We start from the raw sequence: 23,442 nt of genomic DNA on the forward strand, positions 1-23,442 counted from the left end.
GGCACATCCCAGGTGGTCAGGTGGGACTTTCCAACCTTCCCAGCAGAAGAAGGATTAATGTTATTACACTGATGTTCTCCAAACCCCAGGTGACCAGCTGGGCCAGGAATCAGCTACTACCCACAGCCATCCATTCTTGTTAAAGGATACCTTCCTGCAAGGTTGGCCAGGATTGATTTACCTGATTATGGACAGCGCTACCCTACAGCCCTGAATACTCTTGAATAAGTAAATACCTGTTTCCAAAGGACTTTTAAAATTGCACAGACTTTGTGAAGACAATGAGAAATTTCTTTTTTTGGATTTGCTCTCCAGAAACATAGAGATACCTCTCTACAAAGGTACAATGAGACTCACTGGCACAAAAGTACAAAATATTGCCAATTCAAACAATCTTCTCTGTTGCAAAGCATATATATATATCTTCTACAATCTGAGGTCATTCTAGCTAAAGGTGGTCTCAGGGCAAAATGGGCCCTCAGAGTGCTTTATTTCAGTCTGAAAGAAAGAATTTTAAAGTTGAGGAAAAATCGATAGGCAAGAGAAACTCAAGTGAATATTAAATACTAGATGTTTGCTTAAAAAAAACAAACGAAAACAAAAAACAAATCTTCCACCTGTGTCTCCAAGGGTCCCTGGAGTGAAAGTCCATTTTGAGTGGTACCATAACAACCCTACCTTCTCCCACAAATGGGCCGGGGGAGCTCATCTGGAGGGGTTCAGCAGGGGAGCACAGTTCCTGGTAGGTTCCCTGGCCAAGCAGGTTCCCATATCTGAAAGGTCACCTCTTTGGTGGAAGGCTCAGCTCTGTGAGGAAGTGTAAGGAGGGAAGGGGCATGGCCCAGCCCAGCCAGGCAGATCTAGTCAAATCAACCTGGTTTCAATGGTGTGGCCGATGGGCAGCTGGCTTGTGCTGCATCCCCATCTCAGAGGGTTGGGGGGTGGTAGTGGCAGGGGGGCTGGACACTGTGGACACTGAGGGCAAGGGCCGTAGTCGATCTCTCAAACCAATGGCTCCACTGTCCTTCCTGGAAACAAGACTCGTTCAGTCCTATTTTATGTGCAGAAAGAATGATTATTTGAGGTTTGAATACAGAGACTGATAGAACAGGCCAAATGAAGGCTGAAGAAAATGAAGACTTTGTTATTTTATGTTTAAAAGTTTAAGGCAGTTTCATTGTATTTTCATTTAAAGTGGTTACTTTGATCACATTGCTTTTTTTCTTCTTCTGGTAGTCCAAAAAAATGTCATACTAAAAATCAACTTTACCCTCAAATATATTCACAAAAATGTGAACAAAGATATATGTACAAAGACGTTAACAAAGGCACTATTTTTAATACAAAAAAATGGAACAAAACCATGCATTCATCAACAGCAGACTGATTAAATCAGCCATGATGTATCCATACCATGGAATACCACCCAGTAATCAAGAGGAATGACATAATTCTATTTAGTGCATAAAAGATGCCTACAATATACTATGTTAAAACAAAAACAAACTCCACACACAAGTGGCAGGATAATACGTGTTATGATTCCATCTGGAAAAACACAGTAGCTCTACATTTAAAGTCCATATGGTTATGGGGTATGTATGCTTGGAGAAGAGGGAGGACTTTTAACACGTACAATTCTACATGTTAATTTTCCTACAAGTATGTGTTAGTTTTTCAATTGGTCTTCAGGTGACAGCATTGGATTAACCATAACACATTATCATTATTGATCCATGCATGGCCCACTTTTTCTAAAGCTAGTTCACCTGTTCTATTTAATAATAAAGCACCCTTGAACCCACCACCAAAATAAAAGTTAGATCCTTGACCATAACCTACATCTAACCAGATGATCCTCCCTACCATCAAGCTGTCTTCCACCACCCCAAATCCCACATCCATTATTCCTTACAGATTTAATAAATAAAACACAACAAATAAATAAATGCAAACAATTAACTTGCTTACCTTTTAAATGAACTGCTCTTAAATCAAACAGAAATATCACAAAATTTAATTCTAAGCTTTTCTCAGCGCACAGGGGAACCCCATCTGCTATTTTTCCAGTTGTGTAATGTTAGTCACCTGGGTGGCCATAATGGGTCAAGGCACTAACTTCCCACCAGGAAACACCAGAATCCAAGAGAAAAAGATTTTTCCTTAGATATCATTTCCCTAAGATCAAAGTAAATCAGTGGCTGATTCAGTTCTGCTCTCGCTACATATTTGGAAAATGTCTAGTTGAGCAGAGCAGGCTTTCCCTCTAGGTAGCATGTAAGCATTTAGCGACAGTGAAGGACGATCTCTTTAATATTCAGGGTTTCTCAGCCTCTTACCAAATGGAGGAAGCTTTAATTACTCCATTTTAAGGGACACCACATAAAGAAGAGTGCCACAGGGCAGAGAAAGTATGAAATGAAGTCAGTCTCTATAACGGAACTCAATTTAGAAACCTCCCTTCCAGCATGTTGTAGTTTATCAATTTTTATGTCCTTTCATTCTATAAATTTCATGACTCCATTTATAACTAAATCCAACATGCTGCTTTAGGGAAATACACAGCATTGTTACGAATACTTTTTTAGTTTGTATTGAATCCATAATACTGATAAGGAAATGCTTTTCTAAGTACGATGGTTTTTAAAGTAGTAGCTTATCTGAACACCCATAACTTGTGAAAACCAGTGTCAACTCTTTGCAAGCAGGCATGCGTGACTCACTCTAGCATAACCTTTTACAAAAAGAAAATTCTCCAACTTAAATCACAGAAGCACAGCAATATCGCAGGTCCCTCTGGGTTTCCTAATGTCTGCGTCTTCCAAGTAAAAATTGTAATTGGATGGATTCTCGGCAATCAACCAACATTTAGTTACCGTAGGCGGAAAAATCCAAAATGGCAAAGAAGCCAAAAGTATTTGTATTTAGAGCATACTTCTCACTCGAATGAGACAGCATCTCATGTTCTCAACTTCATTACATGGAGATTGTCAAGAAGGAAGGCTCCGGAGCCCACCTTTCCGCTCGCCCATTCAACTCCCCCGCTCACCAGTGAGCGTGGGAAACGACACCCACCACAGAAACAAGAAACCTCTCTTTAAAAACATTATCTGTACTTTACAGTTTCCAGGGTGAGGAAAAAATTAGATATTTTGACTTACAGGTTGCTGACCATACACAGGGAGGGTAAATAATATTAAAAGCCTTGTGCCCCCCACATTCAACTACATCAATGAGAACTGCAGCCAAGGTACCACCTGCAAGTAATAAGCGCCAAACCTGGCTTAACACTGGCTTGTCATCTGGGGGTGGGTGCTTGGAGCAAAGGGGTGAGCATCCTGGTCCAGCGCCACTTACTCTTCTTTCCTGAGAAGCTCCTCCTCCGATTCTGTCAGGCGTTGCCTCAGCCCCGCGATCATCTCCACGGCCACGTCCACCTGTCTATTCAGGGCCCGCTCTCGTCTCTGAACTTCCTGCTTTTTCTGAGTCAGCTGGACAAAAGCCGCCCGGACTTCCAGCAGTTCTGCAGTCTTCTGGGCCAGCTCTTTGGTGAGTTTGTCGATCCTCTTCTCGATGGTCCTGTCCACGGCCTCGACCATCCGACTGAATTTTTCTCGGACGTGGGCCTCGAAAGCAGCTTTGGTGTCGGAGGTGGGGAGTCCGGGACTGGCCCTGGGCCCACCCAGTGGGTCGGCACATAGATCCACTGCACCGTAGGTCTGCAGGTAGGACACAGGTCTCTCGGCCACCACCTCGAATGGCTTCCTGTCCTTGCAGTGCTCGTGTGCAATGCTGTACAAGTTAACATAGCTGGGCTTCTGCTTCACCACGTTGCCGCAGCTCTGCAATTTCCCCAGTTTCAGGGGTTCCGAGGATGTGACTAGGTCTGTGTCTTCGAGGGACGGAAAGAGGCTGCATTTCGTCAAGAGGGTTCTTTCCTGGTAGCTGTGACTGAATTCCAGATGGGCCTTTAATGATGACAAGCTTCTAAATCGGGTATGGTCTCCGCACCTCGGGCAGCGGAATGGCAAGCACACAGCAACATTCTCAAAGGACTCCTGCCAGGGGTATCTGCTTTCTTCAAAGGCCTTCTGTTGCATTACTCTAAAAGTCCTGGGCAGAGGAAAATAAAACAGGGAGTTAGCATGCCTGTTTGCAAAATGCTACTGAAATGACTGTTGCTGCTCATCTCCTTGGAGGCAGAGGTTTTGGTTTCAAATAAGCTTTGCATATAATCCTATATAATAAAAGCCTAATACTGTATGCAAAACAACCCAATGGTGGAACGACTGGTTGGCAGGGGGTGGGACCGGCAAGTGGGCGGTGCCAGGCCAGCCAAGGCGGGTGCCAGCAGGCAGAGGGAGGAGACAGTGATCAGGGGGCGGCAGAGCGGTGATGGGGGGGACAGGGCCAGCTGCTCACCAGGTTGGCGCTGTCCCCCTATCTGTCCGCTGGTCGTCTCCTGCAGAGGGAGGCCAGACTGCAGCTTAGGCCCCTTGAGGGCTCCTGGACTGCGAGAGTGCACGAATTTTTGTGCACCAGGCCTTTAGTATCTTATAAAATTAAAACCTATATTAAACCCTTGCGCCAAATTCACTCATTGGGCCAAATGAGTCACATCCACTCATTTCTGTATCATCTACCGCTGCTTTTGCACTGTGACCTGCAACGCCAAACATACGTACTACCTGGACTTTACTGAAAAAGTATGCCAACCCCTGGCTAGGATGAAAAGGGTGGGTAACATTCCCTTTTTACAGATGAGAAAACTGGAGCAAGGAGGTAAAGTAATTAATTCAAGGCCAGATGGAAAATGGCAGATCCAGAAGTGGATTCAAATTTCTTGCCCTCTTTCAGTTAGTACATTAACTGAAAATCATGCCCTGTTTTACTCACAGCCTGATAAACACAAATAGAAAAAAATGAGGAAAAGTCAGCATGAATTGTCAAAGCCAATCCCTCAAGAATAGGAAAGATATCACTCAAATGAGGTACTGTAGCATTGAGCACACAATCAGCTGAAAATTGTTCAACTTGCGATTTTTGCCCTTAAATTTGTCCTTTAATTATTGCTGTGATGACATAAATCAAAGTGTTTCCATAAGAGCAATGGCCCTCCATACTCAATTTACTAAAATTTGGGAACCCAAAGTGTCAAATACTTTTTGATCTAAGTGGGGCCATGGCCAGGACTTTATTAAAATAGGATGTTCTGGGTGGATATGTCTTATCTCTGATCCCGTTTTGAGGATCTACCTCTAGACATTAAAGTCAACCTCTCGAGATGGCCAATGTTTGAACCAGGTAGGCATCTTTGCATAACTGGATGTTCTTAGTTCCTTGCAGGAATTTCTTATCTGAGCCCTAGCAACAGATGACTGCTAGCAACCTAATTCTGCAAGCAGCACAATATCTATTTCCTCCAGGAATGATTTCTATTTAAACAGAGGAAGCATTGGGCCCCCCAAAGAGGAAGTTCAGCTAAGGGTCTAGGCTGAAAAGTGTTGTTACTGGGCCCTCAGCCTCTTCAAAAGCAGAGGTGCAGAGTTGCAAATGGTCCCCAGAGAAGAGAACCTCTTCCTGTGCTACACACTGGCTGTTTAACCACCAGTTTTCTGGGATGGGATGCAAACGCTGAAATATGCAGGCGAGAGGTGAAGGAAGGGGCAGTCAGGACCCTAGGGGGCAATGGCAAAAGGCTGGCATTCTGCAGGGGAAATGGGTAATCATGCACTCCGGGACTAGGCAAGCTTTTAAGGGCCCAGCGGAAATCCCCATCTACGGGGTTAGCAGAAAAGCCCTAATTTCCTCTGCCTAAGCCGGGCAGGCAAGGACCCAGCCTCCGGGGTCCCGGCTCTCCCTGTGCCCGCCTCCCAGCATGCCAGCCCCTGGTGTCCAAGTGGATCCGTGAGCACACGAGTTCCTGCGGGTGGGATCGAGAAGCCCAACTCCCGGCCACGGTGCGGGAACGGGACCTCCCTCCCAGCCCCGGCCGGCCCCCTCCGCCGCGCCCCCCTGGGCCGGCCGCGGGCGCAGATGCTCCGCAACCACCACTTACCCGACTTGTTGCTGCAGCTGCAGCCGCTGCTGCTGCTGCCGCTGCGGCCGGTGCTACTGCGGGAGCGGAGCGGTTTTCAGCAGAGCCGTAAATCGGCGGAGCTGGGCCCGCTCCCACCCGCGCGCACCCGGGCGCCGGGACCAGCGGCGTCCAGGGCGGAGCGTGGCGCGGGCCGGCGGGGGCGACGCGCGTGGCTGCGGGGGACCCCGCGCGCGGAGAGCCGACGCTCCTGGAGCGCCGTGGCCGCGCGGTGCCACCCCCGCTCTGCCCAGCTGCCGGGAGCACCGGCTCCCCCCCCCCCCCCCCCCCCCCGTGGAGCCGGCTTGGACCCAGTTTTCCGCGGGCAGAGATGCCGCGATCGCTCCCCCGACAGGGAGGGAGGCAAGCCTGCTGGCCTCCGAGGCGCTGCGCTTTCTACAGGCCCTGGCCAGCTTTCCGCACTTTACAGTTATTGGTGAGCGGGAGAGTGTGGACGAGGAGGAAGCATGGCTGGGCATCCTTTTCGAAAACCTGCCGGTAGGAAGAGCTGGGTATTTATATTAGGACCACTTCATCCTAAGCAACAGGGAGAGGATGTCCCAAAATAACTAACCTGGAGAGTCTGTTCGAGCCTTCCTAGCCGAGTGTCTTGGTGCTAAGCCAACCGGCAGAACCAAATCTAGTAAAGTCTATGGGTTGTGTATAAATAACGCGACAAGACCCCCAGCCTCACCCCTATCTGAGGGACATGCCCCTCCTAACACAGAAGCTAAGATTTATCCTAGAGAGGCTTCCTTCCTCCTGAAGGACCCTAATGACTCAGCTTTTTAAAAAAAACTATTTTGGGATATTTCTAATCTAATTCTTGAAATCTGAAACCAGTAGGAAAGGCATTGTTGGGTTTTCTTGTCAAAATGAGAGATTGTTCATCTGTAGACAGTTATTTAAATGCATCTTCTTGACTCCCCAGGGTGTTTCTGATCTCACTTTACTATTACATTTCAACACTGATTTTTTTTTTTAAACAATTTAATCATCACATTAATGTAATTAAGAGGCCAAGCTCTGGAGTCAGCCTTGATTTAAACCCTAGTTGGAGGATTCAAATCCTGGCTCTAGGACCTGCATCAGATTCCTTGGACCCCTCATCTATGAAATGGAGATCCTTGGGACCCACCTCTTAATCGGGTGATGGGGCAAAAGCACTCTCTGACCCAGACATGCACTGAGTAAATAAGCTATCATTTTCATTTCCGTTTTTATTATCAATTTTATTTCCGCAAGAAAGTGGCCTACACACATAAGGAAAAACAGAAAAGACAAGGGGAGCGAATGTCCTCATTTCCACTTAAAGCATGATAGACGATCGCTGTGGGGTATATTCTCTTTGAAAAGATTATATTTCGTTGAATTTATCTCATGACTCAAAAATACGTTTATTCCAAAAATCAATGTATTCAGTAAGAAAATTTTGCATGTGCAAGATACATGTCGTGGAGGGCCAGGCCATCTTGCTCATCTAGCCCATGCAGGGAGAATGCAGGGTAAGCCACTCTCAGGGGCTGCCTTGCATCTGCCTGCCTTCGGCAAAGTGCGCCAAGAGTACTACTAGTATGCTCTGGAGTGGAGAAACGGTGGGTTCAGGCTGCTCCCATTTCTCAGGGGAAATTGTCACTTTCTCTGGTCCTTGAGGTCATCTCTTGTGTAAATAAAAGGATGTGGATTTTCAAAGGCCCTTTCTCACCCTAAAAGTATAAAGAATATGTATTATCAAATCATTATGGAGTTCTGTACAGGGTCTAGAGCTGAGCATTTGTGGGAGATTTCAACTTGATCGACAGGCATTTGGGACCTGACAATTACACTAGTTCTCAAATTCCAAATCTCCCCCCCCCCCCCGCCTGTTCCTTCCCTTCCCCTCACCATTCCCCCCACCCACATATTCCAGCAGCATGAGCATAACATGGCAATTCGTTAGCATAGAATTGCAGATTATCTACCTCAAGCCAGATCTACTGAATCAGAAACTCTGGAAGTGGGACCCAGCAATCTGTGATTCAAAAAGCCCTCCAGGTGATTGGTGAAGGCTAATTTGAGAACCTTTGGTTTACACAGCACTTCTTCACACATTGTCTATAACAAATCGGAAGGTGTGTTATGTCCATGATTATTATGTTCCTTTGTGCTAGTCACTGTGCTAAGTACTTTGTTGTCTCATTTAATCCTTTCATCACCTGTGCACTCCGCTATAGCCACATGGGTATCCCTGTACTTCTTCAAGAGTCCAGCTTCTTCCCATCTCAGGTCCTTCTTTTCCTGGTAGTCCCTCCTCATCTCTCAGGACTCAATATCCCCCATCCCAAGAGGTCTTCCCTGACACTCCTAGGCTAGGTTAGCTCCTGCTGGTTAAATTTATCACAGCTTATTGGAATGGAATTGGTTATTTGTGTCATTACCTATTTAATATTTGTGTCCACTATTAAATTCTAAGCTACACGAGTCAGGGACCCTATCTGTCCTACTCTCCAATGTATTCCTAGTGCCTAGCAGTGACACTGTTGGTCACCTAGAAAGTGCGCAATAAATGTTTATTGAAGGAATGAATGTTGAACAGATGAATCCCCTGTCTATGTAAGAGAAGCTGAGGCTCAAAGAAGTTAAGTTACTTTCCTAAGATCACACACTTAGAAAGTATCAGAGCTGGGACTCTAAGTAGTAAAGAATAGCTTCAGGATTAGAATCATGTCTTCTAACATTTATGCTCTTCTCCACCACATTATGCTTCTTTATCCTGCCCTCCTGGAACTTAGAGCTAGTGGGATAGGACAAGGCAAACATATAGGACAAATTAAATTCATAGTGAAATAAAGGAAGCAGGACCTATCTCCAGAACCTGGTACATAGTAGATGTTCAATGAATAATGATCATAGCTCCCACCTTTTGAATATTTATAATAAATTTCTTTCTACTAAGCATTTACAAGCATATGTAGTGTTTCTCAAAGTAGGATCCTTGATGTCTGCAAACATCAATGTTAAAATGCAGATACCTGGAACTTTGACCAAGTGGACTAGAGTCTATGGGTATGGATCTTGAAAATCTGCATTCTCACTTCTCTCTCTAATTGACTCTCATGCCAATAAGGTTTGAGAAACACTCTGATGTTACCATATCCAAGACAAACATTGGTAGCCCCTTATGCACAAGAAGAAATGCTGCTAAAGATGTAATGAAAGTTGCTGAATGTCACACCACAAATAAGCATTAGAGATAGGAAGGATTTGAATATAATTTTGACTCCAAAAAACTGTTCTTTTCACTGCCACTGGAAAGCAGAATGGAAGAACAGGCAGGAAGGGAGGAAGAGAAGGATGGAGAGAAGAAGGGAAGAAAGAAGGGGAGAGGAAGGCCAAATGATTAGTAGAATAGAATTAATAGAATAGATTTTATTGAGAAGGGAGAGAATTCATCAGACAAGGTTTTCAGAGAATATTTGCTGAAAGACCTGGGAACTGAAAGGAGATTTGTGAGCTCCTCTGACCCTCTGCTTATCTGATAACACTCACTCCTTGTGGCCAGAGGATGGCCTTTCAAACAGGTATCTTGAACCAGAGGGGCTATTTAAATAAATGCACTCATTGAATATGATGATTAGAGTCGCCAAAAAAGCATCCTTAGAAGGAATGAGCACTGACCCTCGACCCTCTCGGGTGTGAAGAAGCTCCCACAAGGCCTGCAAGGGGCCACCCCACCCAGATTCCTGCTACCTTCTTCATGTCTGCAGCCCACAGCTGAGGGCAGGCGGAGCCCATGGGTTGCAGAGCTCCAAAGTGGCCTGAAGATCAGAGGCAGTCCTTTGGATTCAGACAAATCATTTCACACACAGGGTCAGGTAATTATGAAAATCCAGGGAGGATACGAGTGAACTCGCTCCAGACTGGTTTTAAATATTGACTTTAAGAAGCAGATCAGTTCTCTGCTGCTACACCTTCAGCTCCCTAATGCAACTAATTGCATTCATGCATTCATTCTGTTGTTCAGTATTATGGCACACCTACTTTCTACCAGGACTAATCACTTGCATCATTTAAGCTTCAGAGTTGGAACTGTAATCTGGGCTTTAAAGCCTCCACGAAAATAATCTACTAGAAAACTCAATTTCTGTTAAATTTCGTTGTCATGGCAACCACCAAGCTACATGGAGAGTGCCTTAAATCCCAGAGCAGTCTGTTAGCCCCAGTGAGTCTGCGGGGAGCAGGCCATATATAGAAGCTAAAAATAGACAACTTACAGCAAAGTGCCCCCTGTCTCCTACCCCCACCAGTTAGGAGGAATGTGTTTGAGTTGCTTTCTGTGGTTGTGTCAAAGGTGAGTCAGATGAGAGAATGGGCCAGTCTTTCGGTCTGCAGGTTTTTCCAGCCAGAGGCCTGGACTAGAAATATAGAGACCCAAGGTCAAATACCAACTTCACCCCCTACTTGATTTGTGTGAGATTTAGTTCAAGCTGGGTAGTGTCTCTGGGCTTTCGTGTCCTCATTCGTAAAAGGCAGGATCTGTGATATCTTAGGGGTTTTCCATTGCCACAGTCCTCATTGGTAGCAGTTCATGAGTTTGTCATTTCCTTGCTAGCATGGATGGGTGGCTAAGGGAGAGGACATGGCAGGCAGTCCCAGTGGCGGTGAAGTTTGTCAATAGGCGATTTGGCAAATATTGTGTCATCTCTTCTGGTAATAACAGTTGTCGTGTACCCTGTGCCAAGGATGGTTCTCAGAGATTTTCACATGATATGCCATTTAGCCTTCCTAACCAGGCTAGGAGAGAGGCAATACTGGTCTCCCTATTTCATAGATGAGTAAACTGAGTCATTGGGACATAAAGTAAGCAGACCATTTTCAGAGAGGGAGCCAATTATATAGCCGGGATTTTAATCCAGGCGACCTAAATTCAGAACCTACATGCTTAACCATTATTCCATTGTACCTCTAGTGCCCAGATAATGGTCTGGCTCCCTAAGGGGCCGTAACAACTAATTGTTGAATGTGCAATGAATGACTGCTATATTAGAAGGTTCTACATATCTATTATTCACAAGGCTTCAAGCCCTTTACTTTCTTGATGGTTTCTAATGTGAAGAGAAACCTTTGAGACATCTCCCCTAAGTGATAAGGTTGTGGGAGTGCTAGAAAGCATGTTGCTAGGGAATAAAATATACAGAAAAAGACACAGTGAAATAGGGAGCTTGTTAGATAATGAGTTTGAATTATGTAACTATGTGAAGAATAAATTATGGAACTGATGTTCTGTCAAAACAGGGTCTGTTTTCTAAGACCTAGAATACATAGGCAATTTTATTCTATTATTTTAGGTGAAAATTATATTCCTTTTTAGAGGCAGAGAGGAAAAAGAGAAAACTTATAACTATGGGCAGGAGAGCATTGAACTTGAAAATAAAATATAGGCTATTGAAATAATTCATTTGATCGGGAAATAAAGAAAGAGTCCCTACCACCACTAGCCCCCCATAGCAATACAGGAGTCATTACCTAGGCCAGGGGTGGGCAAACTTTTTGACTCGAGGGCCACAATGGGTTCTTAAACTGGACTGGAAGGCCAGAACAAAAGCATGGATGGAGTGTTTGTGTGAACTAATATAAATTCAAAGTAAACATCATTACATAAAAGGGTATGGTCTTTTTTTTCAATAGTTTTATTCATTTCAAACGGGCCGGATCCGGCCCGCGGGCCGTAGTTTGCCCACGGCTGATCTAGGCTATGCTAAGACATGTATTTTATTAGGCAGCTTATGGCTAAGATCATAAGGTGAGTTAGAAAGATAGCTTTGGGGGAACATTGTTATTATAATGTAAAAATAAGTAGTGGTTTTAGTCTCTACTTCTAGTCTAATTTCATGTCATAAGTGTAAATCCTAGTGAATTATCACATCTATATACACTCATATGACCAGCATCCAGATCAAGGAACAGAACAGCCTAGCCAGTGTGGCTCAGTCAGTTGAGCCTTGTCCTATGCACCAAGAGGCACCCATTCAATTCCGGTCAGGGCACATGCCCAGGTTTTGGGCTTGATCCCCAATAGGAAGCATGCAGGAGGCAGCCAATTGTTGTTTCTATCTCTCTCTACCTCTCCCTCTAAAAAATCAATAAAAACAGAACAATTCCCTGCTTCCCAGAACACTCATTTATATTCCTATCAACTTGACACCTCCTCCTCCTCATCCCAACTTCCAACACCAGCAATTAGGCCTGCCTCTTTGTGCTTCATGTAAATGACGTCCTATTGTGTGCACCCTTTTTAGTTTTGGTAGCTACTGCCTAATGGTATTCCAAAGTGAAATATCAATTTACTAACCTACAAGCAATTTATAAAAATTCCAAATGCCATACCTCCTCTTTAATTCTTGGAATTTTCTGACTTTAATATAGCCATTCTGGTAGATGGGTAATGATAATTTCACTGTGGTTTAATTTAAAAGTCCCTGATGGCTAATGAAGTTGAAGCAGGTTTTCTGGATACTTACATATACTCTTGTGAAGTGTTTGTTCAAATATTTTTGCCACTTTTCTCTTGGGTTACCTGTCTTATTCTTATTGATTAGTGAAGTTTGTACATATGCTAGATACAAGTCTCTTGTCAGATATACAGAGGGGTGTTTGTTTTCTCTGGTTAGGGCCTTTTATGTCTTGTTTAAGAAATCTCTACCTACTCCAAGGTTATGAAGATGTCTTCCTACATTCTCTTTTAAAAGCTTTATTGTTTTATTTTCACATTTAGATCAGCGACCCATCTGAATAAATAGATGATTTTTCATTAATGACCTGTATCTAGCAACATTGCAGATTTAATTAGTTCAAATAGTTTCTAGATACTTTTGGATTTTTCTTGGCATATAATCATGCTGTCTATAGATAATGACATTTTTTTCTCCCTTTAAAGTCCTAATACCTTTTTAACATTTTTATTGCAATGGCTAGGACCTCCAGTAAAATATTGAATATAAGTAGCTGGCATTCTTGTCTCATTTCCAATCTTAGACAAAAGTTTTAATATTTCATCATTAGGTATGATGTTTGCTGGGGGTTGGGTATGTAATATATATTTTTTTAATATATTTTTATTGATTTCAGAGAGGAAGGAAGAAGGAGAGAGAGATAGAAACATCAATGATGAGAGAGAATCATTGACCGGCTGCCTTCTGCAAAGCCCCCTACTGGGCATTGAGCCCGAAACCCAGGCATGTGCCCTTGACTGGAATCGAACCCGGACCTTCAGTCTACAGGCTGATGCTCTATCCACTGAGCCAAACCAGCTAGGGCGGGTATGTAATATTTTTATTTGTTTAAGAAAGTTGCCTTTTATTCTCAGTTTGCAAAGAGTTTTTAAAATATATAATAAATGAGGGAGAGGCCCATTTTGTCAAATTACTTTTCTGCATCTATCAAGATATTCATATAACCTTTCTCCTTTTTTATGTTAATATGGTTGGGTTAATTTTTAAATGTTAAGCCAATCTTGCATTCCTAGAATAAGCTCAATTTATTTGTCACTAGATTTATCACTATTTTGTTAGAGATGTTTACATCTATTTTTACAAGAGATTGGTCTGTAATTTTCTCTCTTGTAATGTCTTTGTGAGGTATTGGAATTGTGGGTATGCTGGTCTCATAAAAGTTGTATTAGGAAAAGAGTTTTCTTGTCTGTATTCTGGAAGAGTTTGGGAAAGATTCATGGGTTATTTTTTCCCTTATATTTTTGCAAGAACTTACCAGTGAAACAATGTAAGCCAAGAGTTTCCTTTGGGGGAGATTTTACTATACTGGATTAAATATTTTATTAATTGTCCTTCTCTGTTCCAAATTTTTCAATGAGTGAGGTAAAGACTCATTTGTTTTTTTTATATTACAAGACGAAAGGACAGTAGGATGTTATTGTTTACGATAATATTATGATATGTTTGTTACTATCATTCATGAACATCAGACTCCATTTCAGTCTTGTTTCTCCTCCTACTTTACAAATACTAATTAGCATTTAAATCACTAATGCCTGATTAGTAAGATCTTCACAGAGATTATTTACACACTTCCTGGTTTCTGGGAATCCAATTTATCCACATAGTAGATTGGCCACACAGGAAGTGACTAATGCATGTGTTAGGTTGCATGATGAAATAAACAAAGCAAGTAGAATTCGCTGTTGAAAATTTATGTAAGAAAATTCTCCCTTTGAGATTGTGTTCAGATATTATCCAGGGCTTGATTATCCAGTTTTCATCTGCATATAATATGTTTCAAAAGTTCAGATCTTAATAAATTTATTTGTTCACTTGTTGTCAACTTGTGGCTAGGCAGATGCCGTGACATCATTTATTCACTCAGGCATTGTTCTACCCTATATGATCCTTGTGTGCTGAGTCCCAGACATGGAAACGAAAATTTTTTAACACATTATACTCAAGAATATCCTAGAAATTGTCCATGTAAGAAACATCTAACCCTGTAAGAATTTTTATGAGTTTATGAGCCAAACTTATGACAATTGCCAGGAAGCACAAACCTCAACAGACTGAGAAAATGCTCCAGAAAAGGGCAGTTTTGCACCTTATTTTGTCCATTACAATATAAAGAGGAGGCATAGATGGGTTACATGAAATCCATTGGGGATAGATTAGGTAGGCAGGAGAAAGCAAGGTTGAGGGGAACCTCTGTGATTGGATAAAAAGTGAAATGATAAAATGATAGACACATATTTCTTTTAAATAGGTGGGTACAGGATAGTTAATAGTCAACAATTAATATGATAACAATAAGAATGAGGCGATTTGTGGTCTCAGCTCTGGTGTGGTGGTTGTGCTTTGAGGGGTCTGGGAAAAAAGAAATTACTTTGTTATTCCAAAGACATGCTATAATGTATGTTATCCTAGATGTAAAAAGACAACAGACAGGCTCAGTTAAGGTGAAGACTGACCTTCATTAGGGGAAAATACTGCTCTAGGACATGACTACCTGCCATGAACTGCTTTTAGTTAAAAAGTTTTAATTTCAGACCATCCTATGTGGTCACTTTAGGTCTCAGAGTTTGTAAGACCACCATGCAGGCCTCCCCTGAGCTTGTCAAGGCTCCTTTTTTCATCCACAAAAACTTCCCATCACCATCCCCAAATATCCTAATCCTGGGTCTTCCTCATCCTTAGATTAAGAAAACTTCCCCCCATCTGCTATCTTGATTAGTTCACCTGAATTATTTTTTCATCACAGAATCCTGTTTGCTTCTTTCTTAGAATTGAGCAAAATCTGAGTTATCTATTTTTTCTTAATAATCAAGAGGAGTTTAATTTTATTGATCTTTTCTATTTTGATAGAATTATGTATCTTTAGATTTTTTTTAGCTTTATTTTCATTAATTTCTCCCCCTATCTTAAAATTTCATCTTTTGGTTTGTATTGTTGGTCTTTTTCAGTGTTTTTAAGATGTGTATTATGAATCTACTCCTTTTAGGGGTATATTTCTTTAATAATGAAAGCACTTAAGGCTAACACTTTCATTCCTTGGTATAGCTTTTGCAGCAAGCTCAGTTTTGATGCAAAGTGATCTCCTTGTGTTACATTCTAGATAGTTCATAATTTTTTTTTAATTCATCCTTAATTCAATAGTTACCTAGATACATAAAAAAAAACTCCTGGAAGATAGCAAGGGAGAGATCGACAACAATACAATCATAATAGGGGACTTTAATACACCACTGACATCACTGGATAAATCCTCTAGACAAAAAAATCAGCAAAGAAACAGCAATCCTAAATGACTCACTAGATCAGATGGACTTAATTGACGTCTTCAGAACATTTCACCCCAAAGCCGCGGAATATACGTTCTTCTCAAGTGCACATGGGACATTTTCAAAAATAGACCACATTGGGTCACAAGCAAAGTCTCCCCAAATTCAAGAAGATTGAAATCATGCCAAGGATCTTCTCAGGCCACAACGGCATAATGTTAGAAATAAACTACAATAAAAACAATCCAAAACACTCAAACACTTGGAAGCTGAATAGCATGTTATTAAATATTGATTGGGTTACCAATGAGATCAAAGAAGAAATTAAAAACATCCTGGGAACTAATGACAATGAAAACACAACAACCCAAAAACCTATGGGACACAATGAAAGCAATCCTGAGAGGGAAGTTTATAGCTCTACAGGCCTACCTCAAAAACAAAAAAAACAAAAACAAAAACAAAACAAAAAAAAAAACAAGAAAAAATGGTAGTAAATCATCTAACTCTACAACTCAAAGAATTAGAAAGAGAGCAACAAGAAAAGCCCAGAGTGAGCAGAAGGAAGGAGATAATAAAGATTAGAGCAGAAATAAATGACATAGAGACAAAAAAATACAAAGATCAATGAAACCAATAGCTGGTTTTTTGAAAGGATGAACAAGATTGATGAACCTCTAGCCAGGCTCACCAAGAAGCAAAGAGAGAGGACTCAAATAAACAAAATCAGAAATAATAGAGTCGAAATAACAACAGACCCCACAAAAATACAAATGATTGTTAAAAAATACTATGGACAACTCTACTCCAACAAACTAGACAACCTGGAGGAAATGGACATATTCCTTGAAAAATACAGCCTTCCAAAACTCAGTCAGGAAGAATCTAAAAATCTCAATAGGCCAATAACTATGGAAGAAATTGAAGCAGTCATCAAAAGCTTCCAGCAAACAAAAGCCTGGGGCCAGACGGCTTCACAGGGGAGTTTACCAAACATTCAAGGAAGAACTAAAACCTATCCTCCTCAGACTATTCCAAAAAATTCAAGAGGAAGGAACACTTCCAAGCTCATTCTATGAAGCCAGCATCACCCTAATACCAAAACCAGATCAAGACAACACAATGAAAGAGAATTACAGGCCAATATCCCTCATGAACATAGATGCCAGAATCTTCAACAAAATCTTAGAAAATTGGATCCAGCAGTACATCAGAAAGATCATACACCATGACCAAGTAGGATTTATCCCAGGGATGCAAGGATGGTACAATATCCACAAATCAGTAAACGTGATACATCACATAAACAAATTGAGAGAAAAAAACCACATAGTCATATCAATTGATGCAGAAAAAGCATTTGACAAAATCCAACACCCATTTTTGATAAAAACTCTCAGCAAGTGGGAATAGAAGGATCATCATATCTCAACATAATAAAAGCCATATATGACAAACCCACAGTCAACATCATACTCAATGGGCAAAAACTCAAACAATTTCCCCTAAGAACAGGAACAAGACTGGGATGCCCACTCTCATCACTCCTGTTCAACATAGTACTGGAAGTATTAGCCATTGTGATTAGACAAGAAGAAGAAATGAAAGGCATCCAAATTGGAAAAGAAGAAGTAAAACTGTCCTTATTTGCAGATGACATGATATTATACATAAAAAAACCCTAAAGACTCCATCAAAAAACTATTAGACTTAATAAATGAATTCGGCAATGTAGCAGGATACAAATTAATGCCAAGAAATCTATGGCATTTCTATACACCAATAGTGAACTTACAGAAAAAGGGACTAAAAAAGCAATCCCGTTTACCATCATACCAAAAAAATTGAGCTACCTAGGAATAAACTTAACTAAAGAGATAAAAGACCTCTACTCAGAAAACTACAGGACGTTGAAAAAAGAGATAGAGGAAGACATAAACATACCATGTTCATGGATTGATAGAATCAACATCATTAAAATGTCCATACTACCCAAAGCAATCTATAAATTCAATGCACTCCCCATTAAAATACCAACAGCATATTTCACAAACCTAGAACGAACTCTCCAAAAATTCATCTGGAATAAAAAAAGACCCCGAATAGCTGCAGCGATCCTGAGAAAGAAGAACAAAGTAGGTGAGATCTCAACACCAGATATCAAGCTGTATTACAAAGCCATTGTTCTCAAAACTGCCTGGTACTGGCACAAGAACAGACATATAGATCAATGGAATAGAATAGAGAACCCAGAAATTGACCCGAACCAATATGCGCAATTAATATTTGACAAAGGAGGCAAGAACATACAATGGAGTCAAGACAGTCTCTTCAATAAATGGTGTTGGGACAATTAGACAGATACATGCAAAAAAAATGAAACTAGACCACCAACTTACACCATACACAATAGTTACCTAGAAGTGTATTTCTGGGTGTTCAAGTAGTATTAGTGGGATGTCCTCCATGTCCCTACCTGCTGCTGGGTGGAAGTGGGCTTCTTGCAATGTCACGACACGAGATATTTTTTTAGACTTGCATGGGAGAATGGGTGATACTTATTTATATACTAGAGGTCCAGTGCATGAAATTTGTGCACTGGCAAGGGGCAGTCCCTCAGCCCAGCCCACGCCCTCTCACAGTCCGAGACTCTTGGGGGATGTCTGCCTGCCGGCTTAGGCCTGCTCTGAGCCTGTCTGTTGTCTTTTTCCATCTAGAATAACATACCTTATAGCATGCCTTTGGAATTACAAAGTAATTTCTTTTTTTCCAGACCCCTCAAAGCACAACCACCACACTAGAGCTGAGACCACAGATCCCCTCGTTCATTGTTATCATGTTAATTGTTGGCTGTTAACTATCCTGTACCCACTTATTTAAAATTACATTTAATTCTGTAATTTTTGATATATTCAAAAGACTATATGTAAAAATCGGTGTCCATCAATTAAACTAAAACAGGAAACACTAACATTGATTTGTGCTTTCTCTTCTTTTCTATTGATCAATTTTAATAACCCTAAAACAAAACCATGCTATATCACTACCAGGGCTTTATAACAACTCTTAATCACTGTTATGGGAAGCCCCATGTTATTCTGTTTCTTAAAAAGTATTTGAGGAATGTCAGGAAACATGTCGCAGTAAGGAACTCCAAGGGCCTGTCCTCAACAGAAACAGCGAAAAACTGACAAAAAACTGTCAGAATCAACTTTATCGGAATTCTGGAAAACAGTCAATGGTTTACAGCAATTACGCAAACAAACAAGAAAAGCAACTGAAACCTGGCAGGAATTCTTTGTGGCATTTTAACCCACGCTTGCCCCATTCCTCCCTCCCCAGCTCAGTGGTGTGTGGAAGACTGCAGCCTTTTTTTTTTTTTTTGGGGGGGGGGAGGGGCAAAGCTAACTTTGTTCTCAAAGAATTGTAGTTGTCTGTTTTGACCTGTCTGGCTACTCCAGGACTAATGCAAAGAGTTTGCCTTTATTTTGCCTAACTAGGAAATCTCTCAGGATAAAGAAGTTGCTATATGGAGGGATTTTTCAAAAACATTCACAGGCTGATGAATCACTTTCTGCCACCTTGGACTAGAATATCAGCATAAACAACTGACACTCTAAGAGATAGTTATGGGTTGAATCTTGTCTCCTCAAAAAAATATGTTGAAAACCTAACCCCCAGTATCTCAGAATGTGAACTTCTTTGGAAATAGAATCTTTATAGAGGTAACCAAGTTAAAGGCCATAATCCAATGTGACCGGTGTCCTTAAAAAAGGAGAAAATATGGACTCAAAGAGACATGCACAGAAAGAAAATAATGTGAAGACACCCAGAGAGAAGTCAGCTTGTGGTGCATCTACAAGTCAAAGAAGGCCAAGGATTGTCAGCAAACACCTGGAGCTGCAAAAGAAAAGGAAGGATCCCCCCGAGGGGACAGAGAGATTTAGGCTCTGTTGCCACTTTAGGACTCCTCTCCAGAACCTTGAGACAACAATATTTCTATTGTTTTAAGTTGCCCAGTTTTGGTCACTTGGTTGTGGCAGCCCTAGGAATCTAGGTAAGGGTCTTCCTAACCTATGATTTGGCAATGGTTTCTCAGATGACAGAAAAAGCACAAGCAACAAAAGAAAAAAATAAATTAGGCTTTATCAAAATTAAAAACTTTTGTGCATCAAAGGACACTGTTTAAAGAATGAAAATCCTACTATAGAATAAGAGAAAATATTTGAAAATCCTGTCTCCAATAAGGGTCTATCATCTAGAACACATAAAATGCTCTTATGTTCAACAATAAAAAGTCAAAACCCAATTAAAAATGGGCAAAGGACTTAAAAAGACATTTCTCCAGAATGAAGAAATGCTTGATATCACTAGTCATTAGGGAAATGTAAATCGAAGCCACAATGAGATATCACTTCATACCTACTAGGATTGCTACCATTTAAAAACAAAACAAAAATAAGTGTGGGTGAGGATGTATAGACATTGGAGCTCTCATGCATTCCCAGTGGAAGTATAAAATGGTGCAGCCATGGTGGAAATAGTTTGGTGGTTTTTTAATAAGTTAAACTTAGAATTACCATATGGCTCAGCAATTACCATATGACTCTACTCCTAGGTATATACCCAAAAGAATTGAAAACAGGTGTTCAAATGAAAATTTGTACAAAAATGTGCATAGCAGCACTATTGACAATAGCCAAGAGTGGAAGCAGCCCAGCAACTGATTAACAAACAAAGTTGTGATACATGCTGCAACATGAATGGACAAACGTTATGCTCACTGAAATAACCCAAACATAAAATGCAACATACTGTATGATTCCATTTATATGACATATCCAGAATGTCCAAATTCTTAGAAACAAAAAGCAGATTACTACTATCCGGGATCTGGGGAAAAAGGAAAATGAGGATTAATTGCTCAGTAGGTTTGGGATTTCTTTTTGGGGTGACAAAAATGTTCTGGAATAGATGGTGATGATTATTGCTGAGCACTGTGAATAAACTAAATGCCCTGAACTGTACACTTTAAAATGGTTAAATGGTAAGTTTTACGTTATGTGTATTTTTCCACAATAAAACATAGGTGACAAAATAGTGTCTGGGCTCATTTTAGGTCATTTTTTGCTTCTCCATATAAAATTTTAGATAAGCCTACCAATCTATTAACGTAGTGCAGGTCTCCAGCTCTTCTTTGTATCTTTTATTTATTTTTAGTTTTAATTTTTGTCTCTTTAAGAGAACTGTATATTTTTGTTATATTTATGTACAGATATCTTATTTTACAACAATTTTTTTGTAAAATTATAATGCATCCAGAAAAGAGTACAAATCATAAATGTATGGTTGGCTGAATTAACAGAAAGTGAACAAACTCATGCTAGTAACCAAATCAAGAAGTAGAACATTACCAGCCCTCCACCAAACTACTCTTTTTACTTCTAATTTTATGTAGTCCATTTTTTCAGCGCTTCCATTGTAATGAGTACTTTTTGTCTCCAGTTCAAGAAATCTCCCTGCCAAGTTCATTAAAGTATTGCCCCAGGTTATTGTATTTCAGATGCTTCCCTTATGACTTCTTATTTGAATCATAGGTTATGTAAATGTATTTGCTTAACCTCCAAAAAAATTGGGCGTATTTTCCAGTTTTCTTTTTATGATTGATTTCTAGTTTAATGCCATCAAAGAGTATATTCTGTATGTTTTATCAAACAGTATATTCTGTATGTTTTCAATCCTGTTGAATTTGTAAAGATTGCTTTGTGGTGTAGCATGTGATCAATTAAAATTTGTTCCATTTGGGTGGAGTGTTCTGCATATGTCATTTAGGTCAAGTCTGTTAATTCTATTATTCCAATATTCTTTACCATTAATAACTTTTTTTCTCACTTGCTTAGCAAATTTCAAACATACAGTACAGGGTTGTTAACTACAGTCACCATGCTATACATTATATTCTCAGAACTTATTTATCTTATAACTGAAAGTTTGTATCCTTTGACCAACATTTCCCTATTTCTTCCACCCCAGCCCCTGGCAACCACCATTCTACTCTCTGTTTCTATGAGTTCTACTTTTTGAGGTTCCATATGTAAGTGATACTATAAAATATTTGTCTTTCCCTATATGGCTTATTTTATTTAATATAATACCTCCAGATTTATCCATGTTGTCACAAATAGTAGGATTTTCTTCTTTAATGGCCAAATAATATTTTATTGTATATACACACCACATTTTATTTATCCATTTATCCATTGACAGACACTGAAGTTGTTTCCATATCTTGTCATTGTGAATAATGCTGCAATGAACATGGGAATGCCGACATCTTTTCCAGAAACTAATTCTGTATCTTTGGAATATATACCCAGGAGTGGGATTGCTGGATCATATGGTAGTTCTATTTTTAATTTTTTGAGGAACTCTTTTCCATAATAGCTGTACCAATTTATATTCCCACCAAGGTGTACAAGGGTGGATTTTTACTGCTTGCTTTATCGCCTAGTGAAAAAAAGCATGTAAATTCTCCCACTATTTTTGTGGACTTGGATATTCCTCTTCTTAGGTCTGTAAATTTTGTTTTATATATTTAAGAGACATATATCCAAATATAATATGCAGATCTTGTTTGGACTCTGATTCAGATATATAATTTAAGATACCAGGAACATTTGAACATAGGCTGTGGTGATATCTACCAGAGATACAGACAGAAGGGTTTATGGGTAAAATTTTAAAACATTTTACCAGTATAGAATTTGCTCAAGGAGTAAATTGAGAATACTGAGAAATCTATCTTCTATAAGATTTTTATACTAAATGCCTCTTCCTTTTATATTAGATACCTCAAAAAGATATACATGAGAAATAAATTAAGCTACTTGGCTTCACTTAGAAAGCTGGCTAGGGATTTTGTCAAAGGCCTTAGTCAAACATAGACAAAACCTCTGGTGTTTTTTTTTTTCTATTTCTATGCATTAGCCAACAAAGATTTTGGGAGAAAATAATCCAATACATAGAGTTGTGGATGGATGAGAATATTTTAAGAATGAAATCAGAACACCCATGTGATGGTTAATTTTTTGTGTTAACTTGACTGGGTGAAGGGATACCCAGATAACTGGTAAAACATTTCTGCATATGTCTGAGAAGGTGTTTCTGCAGGAGATTAGCACTTGACTCAGTAAAGAAGATCCATGCTCATCCATTGGGGTTGGCATCAACCACTCCCTGTGGGCCAGAATGGAACCAAAAAAAAAAAAAAAAGAGGAGGCAGGGTAAATTCTCCCCCTCTCATCTTGAGCTTGGATATCCCTATTTCCTGCCTCAGATATTGGAGCTCTGGGTTCTCAGGCCTTCAGACTCTGGGACTTACACCAGTGGCCCTCTGCTTTCTAGACCTTTGGCCTCAGACTGGGAGTTATACCATCAACTCCTCCGGTTCTCAGTCCTACTAATTTCAACTGGATTATATCCACTCGATTTCCTGGTTCTTTAGCTTGCAGACAACAGATGAGACTTCTCAGCCTCCATAACTGCATGAGCCAATTCCTGTATAAACGTCTTCTGTATATCCTAATGGTTCTATTTCTCTGCAGAACCC

General features: G+C 40.5%; 2 protein-coding genes across 3 annotated transcripts in view; one reads left to right on the plus strand and one right to left on the minus strand.

The window, feature by feature from the left end:
- ZNF365 (zinc finger protein 365) overlaps positions 1 to 6,328 on the minus strand; it is a 73,010-nt gene extending 66,682 nt beyond the window's left edge. For both annotated transcript variants that reach the window (XM_081104884.1, XM_081104883.1), the window contains exons 1-2: positions 6,059 to 6,328; positions 3,358 to 4,113 (exon numbers count right to left, since the gene is read on the minus strand). In XM_081104884.1, coding sequence (XP_080961010.1) covers positions 3,358 to 4,100 — 743 coding nt within the window. In that variant the 5' untranslated portion in view covers positions 4,101 to 4,113; positions 6,059 to 6,328. The remainder of the gene's footprint in view (positions 1 to 3,357; positions 4,114 to 6,058) is intronic.
- The window catches only part of RTKN2 (rhotekin 2), a 484,906-nt gene that overhangs the window by 354,658 nt on the left and 106,806 nt on the right, over positions 1 to 23,442 (plus strand). The gene's annotated exons all lie outside the window — the stretch shown is intronic.

The sequence above is a fragment of the Myotis nattereri genome, assembly GCF_964212035.1.
Source record: "Myotis nattereri genome assembly, chromosome: 13".
Lineage (NCBI taxonomy): Eukaryota > Metazoa > Chordata > Mammalia > Chiroptera > Vespertilionidae > Myotis > Myotis nattereri.